This window comes from Bacillus rossius, chromosome 5, assembly GCF_032445375.1.
Source record: "Bacillus rossius redtenbacheri isolate Brsri chromosome 5, Brsri_v3, whole genome shotgun sequence".
NCBI lineage: Eukaryota > Metazoa > Arthropoda > Insecta > Phasmatodea > Bacillidae > Bacillus > Bacillus rossius.
In genome coordinates, this window is record NC_086333.1 from 5548688 (window position 1) to 5567845 (window position 19158).

Here is a 19158-nt window from a genome sequence, read left to right on the forward strand (position 1 = left end):
CCAATATGTTTGGATCTTTCCATGATGTGTAATCATTCTCTTCTACCACCATCTTCCTTGCACCTTTATAATAAATATTATGATCTCTGCTGTCTTCCGTTTTACCACCAATCTCAGGGTAACTTTCATGTTTGAGACGGTGATCATCACAAGCTTGATCAGATTTATTTAATATATCACGTCGTTTCTATCGTTTCGGTCTCAGGACACTGCCACATTCTTCGATCTTGGCAGCTTTAGGTGCTTCATCATAGTCTATGTCTTTGTCAACAGCCTCAGAGTCACTGTAACAATCACCGTAGAAGGAATCGTCTTCACCCAATTTACCGTAATAATTCGATGTTGATGATGTTGAATTGTCTTCATCGTCTTCATGCTTCCTTTTTAGGAGTCCATCATTTTTACAAAGTAGGAAAGATCTACTTGAATTCGGCTGGAATATATTCTCACTTTTCACGTTAAGGATTCTTCCATTGTCTTTATTCTTCCGTAAATCATCAACCTTCTTCAATTTAAGTTCTTTGTCGAGATCAAAAGATCCAAGAAAATTATTGTTGTAATGCAGATCACTCTTCCTTAGGCTAGTAGATTCATCGTTGTCCTCTAGTTTGTACGCAGGCTTGGCGCTACAAGTTCTGTCATGTCTTTTTAGGCTCTCTCTCCGCGTAAACGACTTGCTACATCGAACACAACTTATCATATTGCGCAGTGGATTTTTAACACAGTCATTCTTCTCGTGTTGTCTTTTATTCTTTCTCAAGATAAACTCTTTACTGCAAAACTTACACCTATGTTCTTTCGATACAGCGTCAGATCCCAAATCGGAATTCATATTAGTTACTGAGACTAATGCCAGATACCAATTGAGTGTTTTAAATTAGATTCAATACTTAAATAGAAATTTTTTCATATTTCATCAGCGAGAATTAATATATCTCATGCAAAAGTACTTTAAGCATGTAGTTCTGCTTTTCAACAACAGATGTCGCCACATGTTGCTTGCAGGTAAATAATATTTAGTTCTTTTATGCGGGATGCGGGATGCTCACTAACGATCGCAAAAGAAGGATGGCTTCGCTAGACTCCAAGGAAAAGGAAGTTCGTCTTGCATGTTGGTGCTACACAGATGTCTCATGGCGTAATATTAATTTGACTGAGTAATGCTATTTGTTAATTCCACCTGATAAAAATATTGCAAGTTTTGATTTAGTAGCAGAAATTATCGAATTAAATGTAACTCCAAATAAAATGACATGTCTCATTAGATCAAAAAAAATCCATGCAGAGAGCGGTTTCTCAGAATAGTCAGAAACACTTGAAGAAACCACAGGAATGATTGCAAGAACACGGGAAAAACCATCAAAATATTGTCAAGAATAATCAGGAGCACACTGAGAAAACCACCATAATATTAACAATTATAATCGGAAGCACACGGAGAAAACCATCATAATATTGACCAGATTAATCGGAAGTACACAGAGAAATCACCACATGTTTTCTTTGATATCACAAAATTACAAGAAAAAATATTTAAATATAAAAATAAATTAATAAAAAATAAAAAAATGCATAAATTTCTGGCTTGTACATGAACTCTATCTTTGCTCAACAATGATAAGTTTACAAGCTAGCAGAAACTGTTTATGCATTTTTTTCACTACATTTTGTACTATGCGCAATCAACAAAAAAGGAAGCACCAACAACGAAAAGACAGCACCACCAACGAAAAGACAGCTCATTTGGAAGCACCGACAACGAAAAGGCAGCACCGCCAACGTAAATACAGCACACCGATTAGCAGCAACCGATTGGTATGACGTCTGTACATGAAACTACTAAACCTAAGACTTTGTTCTGTGCATTACAGGTGAATGACCATGGTTTCTACTTGGCGCAGTCTGCATTTCGTGGAACATTGAAAGTCTACTATTATCTAAATACGTTTAGTGAGTCAAAATACATTTGTAATTTTCTTGACGATATCAGAGAGAACTTAATCAATCAGCTTACTGATAACGTAGCAACAAACGGACCTTTGAAATATAACTTGTGGTTGGACTGTATATATGGATAGCCATATATTTTCGATGTGAAAGTGAAGAAGTGTACATTCAAGAAATCGGCTGCATTAATTTATAGTTCTGACGATTTGAAGCAAACTGTTAAACTTGGTATCCAGAAACTCTGTCAAGAAGAGAAGGACTATGTCTGTAAAGGTTCTGGCTGGTCTCTGTCTACTATAAACCGATTGGAGCTAAGAATTAGTCATTTCACGCCTATGCAATCCTAAATGTTTATAAGATTGTTAACTTTCGCTAGTATTCCTGTAGTATAATAGAAATTATGTAATGAATATTACGTTTGTAAAAGTACTTGATGTATTTTATTCCTCGAACATGTCACTTTTGTGGTATTTTTAATTAAAGTAATGGTTTTGCTTCGTCCATAGATCGAACCAAGTATAGATTCAATATTTAAATTAATGTGGGATTTTTATGATGAATTATTAGATTTTTTCCCGAATTTCTAGCTAAATAACTACACAATTCCAAAATTATGTCAAAATTTTAAAATGGCGGGTCCCTCAGTAATAATAAATGGTTACTGCAATCTACTGGATAATTTTTATACTAACATGGCATCAACGCACTCTAGGAGCCGAAAACCAGATAGAGGCCTCCAGCAGACGAAAACAAGATGGCGGACGTGACGTCATACCAGCTGATGATATATACCTTGGTATTGGTGGGTCAGTCGGCAGGTGGCTTTCATGGAAGAAGGATCTTTCAAAAAATTTTATATTTTTGCTCTTACCAGGTTCGAACCGAAGACTTCAAGGCGTAAGTTCGTTTTTAAAATACAATTTTATTAAAAATTTGTTAGTAAAATTTTATTATATTTTTGAAAATTTTTTCCGAATTTCAAGCATAAAAGTTTTTGTTTTTCAAGATGGAGGTATTATCGAAAAGTGCGACAGTGTTTTTTAAAGTATTTTTTTTATAAATTTTATATAATTAATTTTTTTTGTAATTTTTAAAATTTTTCGCGATTTTCCACATTTAAATTACGGATTTTCAAGATGTCGGACATGATGTCATACTAGCTAACAATATAGGACCTTAACTTAAGTGGTGGGAGTTCAGTCTGCCAGCAGCTTCTGTGTAGGAAGGATCGGTTGCCATTTTTATTTATCTTTTTGCCCTCACCAGGTTCGAATCGAGGACTCCAAGCTCCATGTTGGAAGGTGTATGTTTTTTAAATATTTTTTTATTAAAATTTTATTAATGATTTTTTTTATAATTTTTCAAATAAATTTTTATTTTAATCGGATAAAAATAAATATTTTAAATATGGCGGCTGTAACGGAAATTTAACGGTTATGTCATAAATCAAAATGGCTGCCATGGCATCCTAATTTTCAAGGTCATGACCTCGGCGGCTTACGGCAGCTAGCTCTTAGGACTTTTAAGCCACTTCCAGGATTTTGAGTTCTTTCTAAAGCAAAAAGAATTTTGAGGTTTTTCGAAATCCTAATTTTTTAATTTGCGAATTTTTGAGAATTTTTGGTGTAATTTTTTTCAAAAAACTGGACATGTTGGCGAATTTTGTTGATTTTTGGGCAAAATTTGAACAATTTTGACATATTTTGAAGGTCAAGGTCACGGTCATCCAAGATGACTGCTGTGACGTCACAATCCAAGATGGCGGAAAACACAACACCACCGCCTGACGTCTGGCACCGGACCGGCCAATACATACTACTGCCCTCAAAGAATACTCATATATAAAATGAATTAAACACTATGGCGTGCAGAAGCGAGCCAAGTGCCAGCTGTCAGCCACACGATGCCTAAAACAGCCCCCCCCCCCCCCCCCCCAACCACCGGACACTCTTTTATTTCACGGTTAAATAATATTAGAAAACCTTACGTAATTATTTGATACATCTCAGTGGCGGACCAGCCGCGCGTTAGGCGCGGGTGAATGTTTGGAGAGGTTTGGCTGGTAGGCAACACCTTGCAGTTAATTGGCAAGTAAGAAAATTAAAAATTAATAATAATGAAACAATTAAATACTATATTAACACTCTTCTCGCTTTTAAATGTTTTAAAAATTATTGGCCTATACAGTACAACTTAGTTTTAGAGTATTTTGTCAAAAGGAGAGGAAGGCGCAGTCGCCTCTCCCATAGGACCACCAATGATACATTTGTTATATTTACACATATTTACCACATGACTTCTTAAGTAGAAGTGAGTCCAGGGTTATATTTCCAGTCGGGTCGAAGACTTACTCCCCTGCTTTGTTTGTTTAATATTATAAGACTAGCAAACAATTTGTACGAATTCGATGTTGCTCTTACGAAGGAAGTTATGATTTTTTTTGTCCTCCAACCCTTATTTTTTTTAACCGCTTGTAGAGATGTTTGGTCATATCAAAAATGTTTTCAGACAAAAGATTTTGGTATTACTCTTACGAGTTATAATTCGTTCCAAAAGATGTGATATTGGTCCTTTTTTGGGATTTATAGCAATGTTTATGTTGTTTTTTTTTCAAAAACCTTTCCCATGTTTATCCCTTTTATTCAGATATTGCCCATTAAAGAACTTTACCGAAATTTTCCACTACTACATTTTATGTATCAGTTTGGAAGTAATTTGTGAAAAATTGTGGTAGTTAACGTGTCCGTAAAATTTATATAGATATATGTATAGACACACACACACACATAAACTTTTGAGTAGACGATGGTTTTGGAGTCAATGGACCATGAAACGAAAAACTACATAATAATTTTTCGGGAGTCGCACCATAGTAACGGCTACATTTGGTAGTGTTTGTTTGAAATCTACCTGAAGCAGGCAGTGTCCGCCTACAGCAGCGGCCGCAGTGGGTGGGCGGACACTAGCTCCTCTCGCCGGGGACATGCGGGTTCGATCCCCAGCAGACCCCTAGCGGCAAGCGGGGTGGGCGGACACTAGCTCCTCTCGCCGGGGACATGCGGGTTCGATCCCCAGCAGACCCCTAGCGGCAAGCGGGGTGGGCGGACACTAGCTCCTCTCGCCGGGGACATGCGGGTTCGATCCCCAGCAGACCCCTAGCGGCAAGCGGGGTGGGCGGACACTAGCTCCTCTCGCCGGGGACATGCGGGTTCGATCCCCAGCAGACCCCTAGCGGCAAGCGGGGTGGGCGGACACTAGCTCCTCTCGCCGGGGACATGCGGGTTCGATCCCCAGCAGACCCCTAGCGGCAAGCGGGGTGGGCGGACACTAGCTCCTCTCGCCGGGGACATGCGGGTTCGATCCCCAGCAGACCCCTAGCGGCAAGCGGGGCGGGCGGACACTAGCTCCTCTCGCCGGGGACATGCGGGTTCGATCCCCAGCAGACCCCTAGCGGCAAGCGGGGTGGGCGGACACTAGCTCCTCTCGCCGGGGACATGCGGGTTCGATCCCCAGCAGACCCCTAGCGGCAAGCGGGGCGGGCGGACACTAGCTCCTCTCGCCGGGGACATGCGGGTTCGATCCCCAGCAGACCCCTAGCGGCAAGCGGGGTGGGCGGACACTAGCTCCTCTCGCCGGGGACATGCGGGTTCGATCCCCAGCAGACCCCTAGCGGCAAGCGGGGTGGGCGGACACTAGCTCCTCTCGCCGGGGACATGCGGGTTCGATCCCCAGCAGACCCCTAGCGGCAAGCGGGGCGGGCGGACACTAGCTCCTCTCGCCGGGGACATGCGGGTTCGATCCCCAGCAGACCCCTAGCGGCAAGCGGGGCGGGCGGACACTAGCTCCTCTCGCCGGGGACATGCGGGTTCGATCCCCAGCAGACCCCTAGCGGCAAGCGGGGCGGGCGGACACTAGCTCCTCTCGCCGGGGACATGCGGGTTCGATCCCCAGCAGACCCCTAGCGGCAAGCGGGGTGGGCGGACACTAGCTCCTCTCGCCGGGGACATGCGGGTTCGATCCCCAGCAGACCCCTAGCGGCAAGCGGGGCGGGCGGACACTAGCTCCTCTCGCCGGGGACATGCGGGTTCGATCCCCAGCAGACCCCTAGCGGCAAGCGGGGTGGGCGGACACTAGCTCCTCTCGCCGGGGACATGCGGGTTCGATCCCCAGCAGACCCCTAGCGGCAAGCGGGGCGGGCGGACACTAGCTCCTCTCGCCGGGGACATGCGGGTTCGATCCCCAGCAGACCCCTAGCGGCAAGCGGGGCGGGCGGACACTAGCTCCTCTCGCCGGGGACATGCGGGTTCGATCCCCAGCAGACCCCTAGCGGCAAGCGGGGCGGGCGGACACTAGCTCCTCTCGCCGGGGACATGCGGGTTCGATCCCCAGCAGACCCCTAGCGGCAAGCGGGGTGGGCGGACACTAGCTCCTCTCGCCGGGGACATGCGGGTTCGATCCCCAGCAGACCCCTAGCGGCAAGCGGGGTGGGCGGACACTAGCTCCTCTCGCCGGGGACATGCGGGTTCGATCCCCAGCAGACCCCTAGCGGCAAGCGGGGCGGGCGGACACTAGCTCCTCTCGCCGGGGACATGCGGGTTCGATCCCCAGCAGACCCCTAGCGGCAAGCGGGGCGGGCGGACACTAGCTCCTCTCGCCGGGGACATGCGGGTTCGATCCCCAGCAGACCCCTAGCGGCAAGCGGGGCGGGCGGACACTAGCTCCTCTCGCCGGGGACATGCGGGTTCGATCCCCAGCAGACCCCTAGCGGCAAGCGGGGTGGGCGGACACTAGCTCCTCTCGCCGGGGACATGCGGGTTCGATCCCCAGCAGACCCCTAGCGGCAAGCGGGGCGGGCGGACACTAGCTCCTCTCGCCGGGGACATGCGGGTTCGATCCCCAGCAGACCCCTAGCGGCAAGCGGGGCGGGCGTTGCTGAGAGCGGGCGAGTTTCCTCAGGGTGCTCCCAACACTCTCCGCTCTCGACTCAGCACCAACCCTCGTCTCTATTGACCGCAAAGTTAGCCCTTTCTCATTCGTTTGCTCTCTAACATCTTATATAGCAGTAAAACTATCACCTAAATAACAAATAAATTTGTTCGGGGTAAAAACTCTGCTCATTGGATGGATTGATTAAAAAATATATATTGGAAATGAATATTATCTGTATGTAAAGAGAGAAAAAAAAATACTTTGTAAAGTTTTTGTCTGTTCGTTTGTCAGTTTTATCCGGCATGAATCGGAAACTTATTGAAACTTCTTGACAGGTTTTGATGAAACCTTTTTATTAGTGATGCATTAAGTTTACTTAAAAACTTGTATTAATATATATATAATTGCATAATTCCATAATTGCATAAGGGGATGCAGAGGGGTAAATATGGTTTTAAGATAGTTATTTATATCTCTGAAGATAATCAAGCATAAGTAAATATATTGGGTATGAATAAAAAACATAACAAAAATGCCAACCACAATTTTATCCTTTCACGAAATACAGCCCCTAATAGGGCCAGTATTAATTTTAAAAGGAAAATGAATACTTCCCATTATATAATAATCAGAGCACATGAATTAAGAAATAACAATGTGCTTTCAGGGTTTAATTTGTACATATATAATTTTTAATTGATTTAAATTTGTCCCTAAAAGAAAAATGGGGTATGTTTTTATTTCTTAAAAAAATAGTATTTTGTAACTATTAAAGATACACGTAAGATATAAAATAAGAATAGTAAAACTAAGTAACCACAATTTTTTACCACTTTACGAAAGGGGAAAATTTGGTTTGAAGAAAAAATGCGTACTTCTGAAACTACTACATCTAAAGGTTATAAACTACAAATCAACAAGCAGAAATATAATACACGGATAGTATTTTCCAATTATTTTTTTTAACTCGACCTTCAATGGGATTTAAAGGCAGTAAGTTTGAATTCAATACAGAAAAATCATAATTCCAAAGCAAATCATGTTTTAGGTAAGAAACCGAGCATGAGCAACTTATATAAGTTAAATATAATTTTTTTTATATATTTTATTGAGATTCAACTTGAAAGGCGGTAAAAACGCGTTAGTATTTTAAGTAAAATATCATATTTCTTAAAATAAAGAAATACTGATGATGAATAAATTAAATAATAGTTTATGAAAAGTCCTTTTACCAGTTTTTTTTTTTATTCTTCGCCAAACGTAGTGAAACGTAAGTAAGTTTTCAGCAATAAATCATATCTTCTATTAAATAAAGTGGGAGGAAATAAACACAGTAAGAATAACGTACAGTATGTGATTTCGTAGCATGTATTTATCTTTTACTATTTTCTATATTCGACCGCAAAAGGGGTGAAAAAAGTTTTTTAATTTATTTTATTAAAAAAATAATATCTCTGAAGCTTATCTAGCGTTTATAGGTATTATTTATAAACAAACAAAATCTATCAATTCAGTTTCACTAACTGATGGAATTCTACCTCTAAAGTGGTGAAAATTTTTTAACTATGGTTTTAACATTAAAAAATAATATATACGGATCAAAACAAACTTAATTTAAGGTATTTGAAATTATTAATAAACATATTTTAAACTACCTTCTCTCATTCAACATTTTCAGAAATATGACTTGTTATGTTGAAACAGGGACTAATTATGTTTTTAAAAAACATGTGTTCTCGTGATGTAAATTCATTTATTAAACGAATCTTGGACATCTGACATGAAATCTAAGGTAGAATTCTTTAAAATAATGGTGAGCGTAATAAATATACACAAATTGTGTTTTCAACTACATTTCTGGACGCAAGTCACATGTATACATGTATCTTCCGCACTTGCTGCTAGAACTCGCTGCCGGAGCAGCTACGTCAACTATCGAATCATTCCATTTGCAGAGTGAGCGGTTAAACTATATAATCAAACGGCTCCGATAAAAGCGAAAATTACTTAAAAACAAAATACTTTTCCCGGATTCAGACATGATTTTCGACAAGGAATATTATTAAAACGCTGCCCATCTTATTGAAATTCATTAACAGTCAATACTATAATTTACTATTTGTCTTTGTGAACTTTGGTTCGCGCCATCCACCTCAGAGGCAGTTCCGTGGTTACACATTTCCGTTCCACGTGACTTCCGTTCCATTCACGCAATTACTCCTACCAAATTCCGGGAGAAGTCCCCCCCCCCCCCTGAATTAAGTAGTTTCTCACTGAGGGGTCCGCTTGAACTTTCAAAATCTTTACTGTGAAGCGGAGTTGATAAAAGTAAATGTCAAAACTATGTTTTATGGAAACATTTCTAGATATGTTTAATTGTTCTGCTTATTGTACGCATAAAGGCGAAAATATGGGCAGCATGCAACAAACAAGCACCTATCCAGAGACTTGCGTCGGCTAAACCTCCCCTCCCCCTCCCCGGGCTAATTTACGCTGGCCACCTACTCCTCAGAGCTAAGAAGTTGCACATAAATAACAGTTATGTTCGTCTGGGTGACCCTCGGCCGGGCTTCACAGCGTGTGTGCGTGTGCTCGCAGGTGTTCATCAAGTCCGAGCTGAAGGTGGGCGTGATATACGTGAAGGAGGGCCAGTACACCGAGGAGGAGATCCTGGACAACAACGACAACAGTCCTTTGTTCGAGGAGTTCCTGCAGATCCTGGGCGACAAAGTGCGTCTCAAAGGTAACCCTACCTCGGTCGAAATTCGAGTCTTCCCATTGGCGGGGCTCGTATCTGTCATTTCATTTTTCCCCTTATTTTATTCAGATAATTTATTTTAAATCTTTGGTTCACTTATAAAAATATTTGATCAATTTAAAAACTATTTATTCAATTTTTTTTATTAAAAACCCAGTTATATTTAAACAGCATCATGAACTTAGAAGTTTTACCGTTTTGACTTAACCGTTCGTTTGAAGTCATTGTCATAAATTACTTTTGACGAGAATTCATTAATTGTCTTATGTTTCATACGGAGGATCATGACAAATTCTTGGTGACACGAAAATAGGATATTTTGAAACACCCACTATGCCGTAACTATACACTCGAGACTAATAATAACTATACCATTGTAAAGTCTACTCTGACGCCAACGTTCCCCCCTCCCCACTAGCATGTTCCACAATTACATCACCGCCGGCACCGAACGCTAAGATGCGTAGTATGCGCGGCTAGCGTTCAGTCGCAAGCGAGCTAGCTACGAAAGTATTTAGTCAACTTGCTTCAAATATCTTTGATTATTTACTTTAGAGTTAAACCAAGTGTCGTAAAAAAAAAATTAATATTTCGCGCACGATTTTTTTTTACGCAAACAGCAAGGAATAATGCCCAAACCAAAAGTGAAGAAATCGAAGAAGCAACGAGTGACACCATTTTTTAACCAACCACCTAGACTTTCAGATGCAGAGAGATGTAGGCTTTATCGATTTAGAGAGAAAGAGACCAGAAAAATGTGATGGAATCGGCCCAAGGGGTTTATTCTATCGTAAGCTTTCCATGTCGATTCCAACATACTGCTCGCTCGTCGATCGGAACTAGTGTTTGAAGTGCTGTCCTGAGCGCTCTATCGGTACGAGGGTCCGCTTTCTCGGCAATGTTCGGGTCTTCTGCCTCCTCCTCCCGAGCGTTCCAGACGACCAACATGGCGGCACTAAACGGCCGTTACATCTTCATAAATTATCACTAAATCGTAGCTATTTATTTAAACTCTGAGCTTAAAAAACGCTAACCTACTGTAAAAACTTGGAACAGCATATATTAATAATAAAACCGTGTCAAAAATGAAAGGAATATCTTGTCTTTGTTTAGCACGAAACAGGGGAATTTAGAGTGAAGTTTTCCGCCGTATGCCGATAAATTATTCTATGTATCCACATGTGTACATTTTGGTTAGAATGAAATGGTATTTTTCTTATGAAAAATCTTGCTAAATTAATTGTAACACAATAACTTTATTATATTTTTATGTATGAATGTTATTAAAGTAGGCACAACAGTTTAAAAACGCTACTAACCGAATTCGTACATTAAATATTGAAAAAAACGTATATAATTTGCTTTTTAAACTTAAAAAACTAATAACGATTAACCAAAAACAAATAAAATATGAACATCGACTGATTTAGCTTAGTTGTTAGGGTCGCGGGCTCAAACTGCTGTGAGAGATTGTTTTCGTATCGGTTCTCCAACAAGTAGAATACTTTTTTTTATTTTTTTTTTAACGATTTGTTGTTCGTTATCATTCACAGGAATGAAAATAAGAGAAATTATTAGGTAGGCCTACTTTTTTTTTTAATTCGACTATAACCTTACTTTATCAGTGTAATCTCCAATAAGCTAGCATTTCAAATTAAACCCCTAAAACTTAATTGTTTGAATAAATATGAAGTCTTTTGAGAATAATTTAAAACAAGAAATGTTAATTTAAAATGTAAGTCTTGAAAGTATTAATTAAAATATAAAACACGAAAAAAGCACTAAACAATATCTGAGTATGCTGATAAAGTTATGGAAGATAAGGTTAAAACTTAATATCATAGGTACCTTAAAAAATTTGAAGTCTTTAATTATTTTAAAAAATTAAATCTACTTAATTTCCAAACAAAAAATATTAAGGGTTGATTTTAGCTCACAAAATATTTTCCATTTTGGTTACACGCCATTACCAAAACCCACTCCACCACTTCTTCCTTAGATGACAGAACTAGAAAACTGTACCTTATCTCGTAGTGAATCGTTTATATTGGAATAATAGGTAGTTAAACAACAAGTTTTAAATATAATTAAATTTACTTTAAGAATAATGTAAGAAGTGAGTAAACTATGAATGATTGGTTATCCATCTTTTACGTAACTGTTGCCACCACGCTTCCAAGCCGCCATGTTTGAAAGCGAGTGGCCGATCTTGAAGTGAGGTTCCGAGAGCCCAGTAGAAGTCGGGCTGTTCCGATCAGCGGTCACTCAGAGTCGAGACGCCACACGTAACTCAGAACACCCCCAGGCGGCCAGCGGCGAGCGCGCACACGCAATATGACGCCACGAGCTGCAGCCGTCTACATCGGCACAACCCAAACATGACGCAAGGAACATATCATCATTGGACGTGGACAACCCAGAAGAAGCAGACAATCACATCACACCCAAGCAACATTTTTATTTTAACAATTCCTTCAAAGGATCCTAAGCATCCTACTTTGGAACTTGAACAGAATTTTCGGAAAAAAACCCAGCGGCAGTCGCTCCGACGTCTACCCACCCCAATTGTTTAGTATGTTAGTCATTAATAAATTTAAATTAGGTTTTCCGAGAAATCATTTAAAACTGTTATACGATTTCCCAATTGTGTTTTATATTTGAATTATCTATTAAAAGTATAAAATTTTATGGCAAAGACTACATTCTAACGGTAACGAAAAACTTTATACGATACGATTACATGTTTTAAGTTCATTCTAGGGTTAAAATGTAAAAATGAAAACTTAAATTACAAAACATAATCCTTATCTAAATATATCGAACACCTTTAAAATCTTTCATAGTATCCCCACGTTTTAATAAATAATTTTGCTATTTGATTTAGAATCAGTTTTTCTTCATTGCTCCACTTGTCTAAACAACTTTGCTAAATGCCCCTTGACGTTTGTGTATGCGCCAAGCTAGGCTACAAACTAAAAAAGAATATTTTAGTGGCCTTCAAAGTACTTTTAATTAATGAAACTGTGCGTGTGTACCTTACAGTAAACACTTTGCTTAATTCGCTTATTTCGGACAGTGAATTTTATACCGTGGTTTTTAGTAAAGGTTTGATAAAATTGAATGAAATACTAAAAAAATGTTTAGTATGTAGTGCATGCTTTTACAATTTAAATTTGGTAAGTGATATTTCATACGAATGTTGTAAAAACCAGTTATTACTATAAAAAAATTATCATTTTATGGATCTAGAAAAAATATTGCATGGTGATAGTATTGGTTTATATTTTTAATTATTTTTAGCTGATGTTAATAATTTTTAAAATGTATAAAATGTAGTTTTTTTGAAACTCATTGTTAATTTTTTGTTTTATTTAGAAAGTATATATGTATAGCAAATACTTTCTCACGAGTCATCTCCCAATGAAGTATACAGTCGTATAACATTTTCCTCAATAATATTAATAATTGCATAATATAGCAAAAAGTTCTTTTTTACTTTACGGATATAGCCGTGTTATACAATATCGGGAATTAGATTAAAAATATATCACTATAAATTGCTCCCATAGCAAGTATCCCAAACATAGTATAATTTTAAATCTATAAATTTAGCCGTCATAACTTATACGTCGCGTCATAATGCAGACTTGAATTAATTGAGATTAATAAGATTGAAAGGTTTCTAAGTGCTGACAAGATTTTAATTACCATTAATTTCATATTATTTTGATATAATAAGTTCGTATTTCTCTTTCACTCTGTGTATTAAACAATAGTATATTTTACTAAGCTAAGAAAAGGCAATAATTATTGCCAAAATATAAAGAAAATAAAGAAAATTATGTGTTACTTCTTTGATAACCGGAACGTTTTTTAAACCTTGGATTTTTTGGTACAAGAGTTATGTGACAAGGAGGACAAAATGCTGTGTTGCCAGAAACTCTGGCCTTAACTTTTATTTTGTTAACAACAGTGAGAATACAAATGTATGGATAGTATTGTTAAGAGAAGATGAAATTTAAGGCTAGTGATGTTAACTGGCGAAAGTTAGGGAATGGCCCCTATTCCCTGGTAAGATTCCTGGCTGGGTCGCAGAATTTCAGCGTGTAGAAAATTTATTTTCATTGGTGTTGAAGCGTCGTCCTCCAAGCCACTTTTTCAACGTGGGGAAAAGGTGATAGTCACTCGGTGCCAAATCCGGACTGTAAGGAGGGTGATCAAACACTTCCCATCGAAATCTGAGGTGTGAGTTGGCCGCTCCACATGGTTGGTGGAAGGGGGTAAACACTACGAGACGTGTCGATTCGTGTACGAGCGATTAGGGTATCGATTAATGGGCATGCCACGGAGAAATGAAACTGTAATCACACTGCAGGGCACTGTTAAAACGTGGCTGAATAGGCAGGAGGCATCATTTTATGCAGAGGGTATTGGAAAGCTGGTGCATCGGTACGACAAATGCCTCAATCTGCACGGTGATAATGTGGAAAAATGGAGTAAAGATGTACGTTTCTTTTGACATTAAAATAATTTCCCAATTCATTCCCGTTTTTTTATTACAGCCGATCGGAGGTTGAAAAAAAAAACCTCGTAGATAGATGCCTATGGGAGAACCTCTCTTTTCGTAAATCAATTCCAACCAAAGAAAAGGTTTGTCCTCGAGACTTATTAATGGTCAGTGCAAATAAATCTTTTGCGGGAAACTTGAGCCGTTTGAAACATTTCGGTAAGTCCGTGGGGATCACTGCAATCCTCGGGATGTGCGCGAACTGGCCGCCTGCTGGGCCGATGAGGTAGGTCACCACAAAGTTATTTTTAAGTCTCTTATTAGTAGCCTTGTTCCGTTACACATATTATGTGGGCTTATATTTCGTAAGAGCATGTTAGGCGTACCGATTTTTTTAATAATAGTTCGTGAGGTGGCAGGCCAGATGGATTCAGTGAATTTAAAAATAATTGTGGCTAACGGACTACTTACCCGACATTGCCAACTGGGTCAACCGACTTATAGTTTTTGATTTGGCCTTGAACGTTTTGTAGAATTAGATGTTGACTTTATTGACAATGTCGTTCATAGGCAACACTATTGCCCTTGAACACACCCAATGAAAGTCTCTGTCGAGTAGTTATTCAAGGTCTATAAGATGCTGCATGTTGTGCAGTATTCTACCTAGAGTCTCATTTAGTACGATTTCAGCACCGTTATCGTTCAAGTTTGGAGAAGAAAATGCTCCTTCTCAAAAGTTGAGTAAATGGTGTAGGATATCATTATCCACATTTGCGATAAAACAAGCTCTCAGGTTTATTTGAAAATTCAGCCTTTGAATAGAACTTCATAAGCGAGATTATTTAAGCATGTTTTAATGATGTCTGCACTGTTCACTGCATGATGTCGGCGAACCAACCTTAATGCTCTCGACTGAGGTGTCATTCGTGAGAGTTGCGCTTTTCTTTTCGGCATGTAGTTGTTATTATACAGTTACAGTAACTATAACTTTACACAAAACTTGTAACACATTTTTTTTTAAAGAAAACATTACACAAAACTTCAATAAGATAAAATGTAGTACCTAACCTAAATGAGTTTTCAAATTAAAACAATGTATTTGTCATAGATGTAAGTAGTAGTATATATTGGTTTCTTATAGACCTGGGTTCTAAGTGTTGATATTGGATGGGATCGGCCGTCTTAAATTTAGACGTCTCTGCAACCATCGTGGATGACATTGATCTTGACCTTTAGCCTTGACCTTCAGAATTTACCTAATATTGTCAAAAGACTCAAAAATTCGCCACAATCCATTAAAATTTCTAGTTTTTTTTTGGGGGGGGGTGGTAGGAAGTAAATCCGAAAAAAATCTCAAAACATATTGAAACATCAAAAATTCCGTATTTCTAGCATTGAAATTATGGATTTTTAAGATGGCGGACATAACGTCATACTAGCTAATGATATATATACCTTGAAATAAGTGGTGGGAGGTCAGTCTGCCAGCGGCTTCCATGGAAGAAGGATCGGTGACCATTTTTATTTTTTTGCACTCGCCGTGTTCGAAGCGAGGACTCCGAGCTCCATGTCGTATGTGTCCGTTTTTTATAATTTTTTTTTAAATAATTTTATTTTATTTTTATTACTAATTCGATCGATTATAATTTTTATGAATTTTAAAAATGTTCCCGATTTTCTATCATGAAAATGACGGATTTCCAAGATGGCGGCCGTAACGTAAATTGCAACGATGGCGTTATAATCCTAGATGACATCAGAGGCTTATCAGAGGCTGTAGACATGGATGCTTAAGCCTCTTTTAGGAGTTTGTGTTCTTTCTACGGCAAAAAGTATTTTGAGGTTTTCGAAATCCTAATTTTTGAATTAACAAATTTTTTGAGAATTTTTGGCGGAATTTTTTCCAATAAAATGGAAATTTTGGCGAATTTAGGGCAAATTTTGGCCAATTTTTAAGGGCAAAGTTCACAGTCAAGGTCAGAGGTCAAGGTTAAGGTCATCCAAGATGGGCGTCATGGCGTCACAATCCAAGATGGCGGATCGGCTCCTGGCTACTCGCGCCTGCGCCTGTGCCCGGAGCCCCATTTACATACTACTCACGTTTTCACCTAGTATATCTTTTTAATACAATTCAAGTTGTTGACCTGAAATTGCAAATATGAATCTACCAATCTATGTTGTGTCAATTTTCCAGCGCTAATGATTGCATTAAATTAATCACGAAATGTTAAGGCACATTTGAATTGTACAATATTAATGTTGTTGCGTACACTATTCGATTGAACGCCTTTATACGAATTGCACTGCCAAAATTGTTGCCATCCTGGTGTATATTGAATCTTATCCACAGCAAAGGAGAGTATTGAATGACCAGAGACAAATAACATGCAATGTAATTTTTCAAGAGGTTCTTCATTAAAAACTAATTTTTCATAAAATATTTTTTATCATTTCATATACATATATACATAAGAAATATTCCTCATTTTTAAAATATTAAAATAAATGACATTTTTAAAGATTTCCTTCATATTAAATTAAAGTGTTTGTTATATTCATAATTTTTCAAAGGTTGCCTTAGGCTTCTTACAACTTTCTCGTAGCAACATAATATTGAATTTGAAAAATTTATTGACTACTTAATAACTGAAATCCCAAATTGGCAACTGGAGGAAACATTACATTTTAACTAGCATTCACTTATAAAATCTTAGCTACCTCAGACAGGTGATGATGTGTGCCTGTAGTTAAGTTAGGCTTTACGTTTAGGGCTAGAAAAATTTATTGTTTAAAATACTGTAGAAGTTATTATGCTGTAAATAATACTAAAGAATTTTAGATGGTTTTGACTATAAAAACTATCCGTAAAGTGACTTTTTCTCATCTTTGTTAAATGAATAAAATGTATGAGTATGTAGACATAAATGTATATCTTCCATTCGTTATAATGTTGTGAAAAGGTGTGTTGAACAGCATGTTCTCGTTGCCTTGTGCGCAGGTTTCGACAAGTACAAGGGGGGTCTGGACACGGTACACGACCTCACGGGCTTGTACTCGGTCTACACCAACTGGCGAAGTATAGAGATCATGTTCCACGTCTCCACGCAGCTGCCTTATGAAAAACACGATCCTCAAAAGGTAAGTGCAATGATCTTCGTGGGCGTTTGCCGCTGAGATACACGGGTTAGCAAAGTTCAACTGTACAAGCACTCACATAAAAAACACCAAGAGCTACACAATATTAGCCACCAACTTAATAGTTCATAAATATTACATTAAGAGAACAAAGGGGCTTTCAGAATGTTATATTCTGAAATTATGATAAAAAAAACAGCAGGTTTCATTGCTGCAAGCATGTTTCCGAACCACTACCGATGCATCCTTTTTTCCCTTCAAATGTAAACGAAGAATTCCGAATTTTACTCTTTATTTTAAATAAGGGTAAGATGTTATGTACATAAATAGTTACTATAGTAGTTTACTTTGGTCGGTCCTGCGGCAGGATTAGGAGTGAAGATTGGTAATGTCGGCCGCTATCTTCTATTATGAAGTCACAAAAACCATCATGGATAATCTTTACCTTGAATTACCTTGACCCTAGTGGCCATATTTTATTCCGAAATATTATATTCCGCCATAATAAAATCTAGAACATTTTACTTTTCCTTATGTCCGCAATCTTGGATGTGTACGATGTCAATGTTGCACTTTTGGTTACAGTCGCCATATTGGATTCTAGAAGGTAGCGATTTCCGTTATGGCAATATTGAATTCTAATGTCATGGCCGCCATTTTGTATGTGACATAACAACCACTTTTTCGATTTCGACATCATGTCACCATTTTGTTTTCTTCTGCAGGAGGCCACCATATTGGATGATTTACCGACCACCAATTTGGTTTCTTAAGGCTGCCATATTGGATACCGCCATATTTCTTTCTGCTTTTTGTTCCTTGAGAGCGCCAGCATCGCTATGTCTATCGCCATAAGGTCTATGTCACATTTCCTACACCAATGTTGTTGTGGACCTTATCCACATATTAAATTTTACTTTATTTTATACTAAATACATTGGAACCATGGTGATTTGAACCATGACAGCTCGGACTTATGGGTTGGAAAAAATACGCCTTTGATCGCAGGGCCATCGAGACATTTGCCAGACCAAGAATTGTATGTGTATAAAAAAAACATATTTGGACTTGTATTTATCTTTAATTAGAAGGAATACTAGCATCACCTGCTAGAGGGTGGTGCTGCTGAAGCAGTTTAATTTTTGTTCACTAGAGTACAATAATTATTTATTACCTTGACATCCGCCATATTGTCGGACATTTTGGCAGCCATCTTGAAATTCTGTAATTATTTAGCTAGAAATTCGGGAAAATAATCATCAAAAAATTACTTATTAAAATAGTCATTGATTCGATCTATTACAGTACTTCTTTCGATCCTTGATTAATACAAAAATGTAATTAAATTAAATATCATCAATTTAACAAAAAACACAGGTTAGAGAAAAACAACAAAAATACAAAAAATATATTATGTAAATTATACAAATACAAAAAAAATCAGCATTTCTCGATATCTACAGTCTTCTTTGAAGGCAAAGCGAGTCCTTTACATGTCTAACATGTGTTTTCATGGCATTTCCACATTACCGTAAATTAACCAAGTGCATCTAGCTAGGCACTTCCAGTTTTTTGTCAGGCTAACATGACCAGGTGTGGCCAGAAACAACCAATTGGTGTCCAGACACATGAGTTGTTGGTTGGAGACGCCAGTTGGTTGTTAGGCACATCTAGTCTGTGGCCAGGCACATCTTGATGTAAGCTGTTCATGTCAAGTTGGTGACCATGCACATAAGATGGTTGGCCAGGCGCGCACGTCCAATCGGTTGGTCAGGCTAACGTGTCCAGTTGGTGGCAAGGTATGCCCAGTTGGTGACCAGGCACTTCTGTTCAGTGGCCAGGAACGCACGTTTAGTATGTGGCAAGGCGCATTCAGTTTTTG

General features: G+C 38.8%; 1 protein-coding gene across 1 annotated transcript in view; it reads left to right on the top strand.

Moving 5' to 3' along the window:
* Positions 1 to 19158, top strand: part of LOC134531566 (uncharacterized) — a 506394-nt gene that overhangs the window by 38371 nt on the left and 448865 nt on the right. The window contains exons 2-3 of the mRNA XM_063367273.1: positions 9475 to 9619; positions 17140 to 17279. Coding sequence (XP_063223343.1) covers positions 9475 to 9619; positions 17140 to 17279 — 285 coding nt within the window. The remainder of the gene's footprint in view (positions 1 to 9474; positions 9620 to 17139; positions 17280 to 19158) is intronic.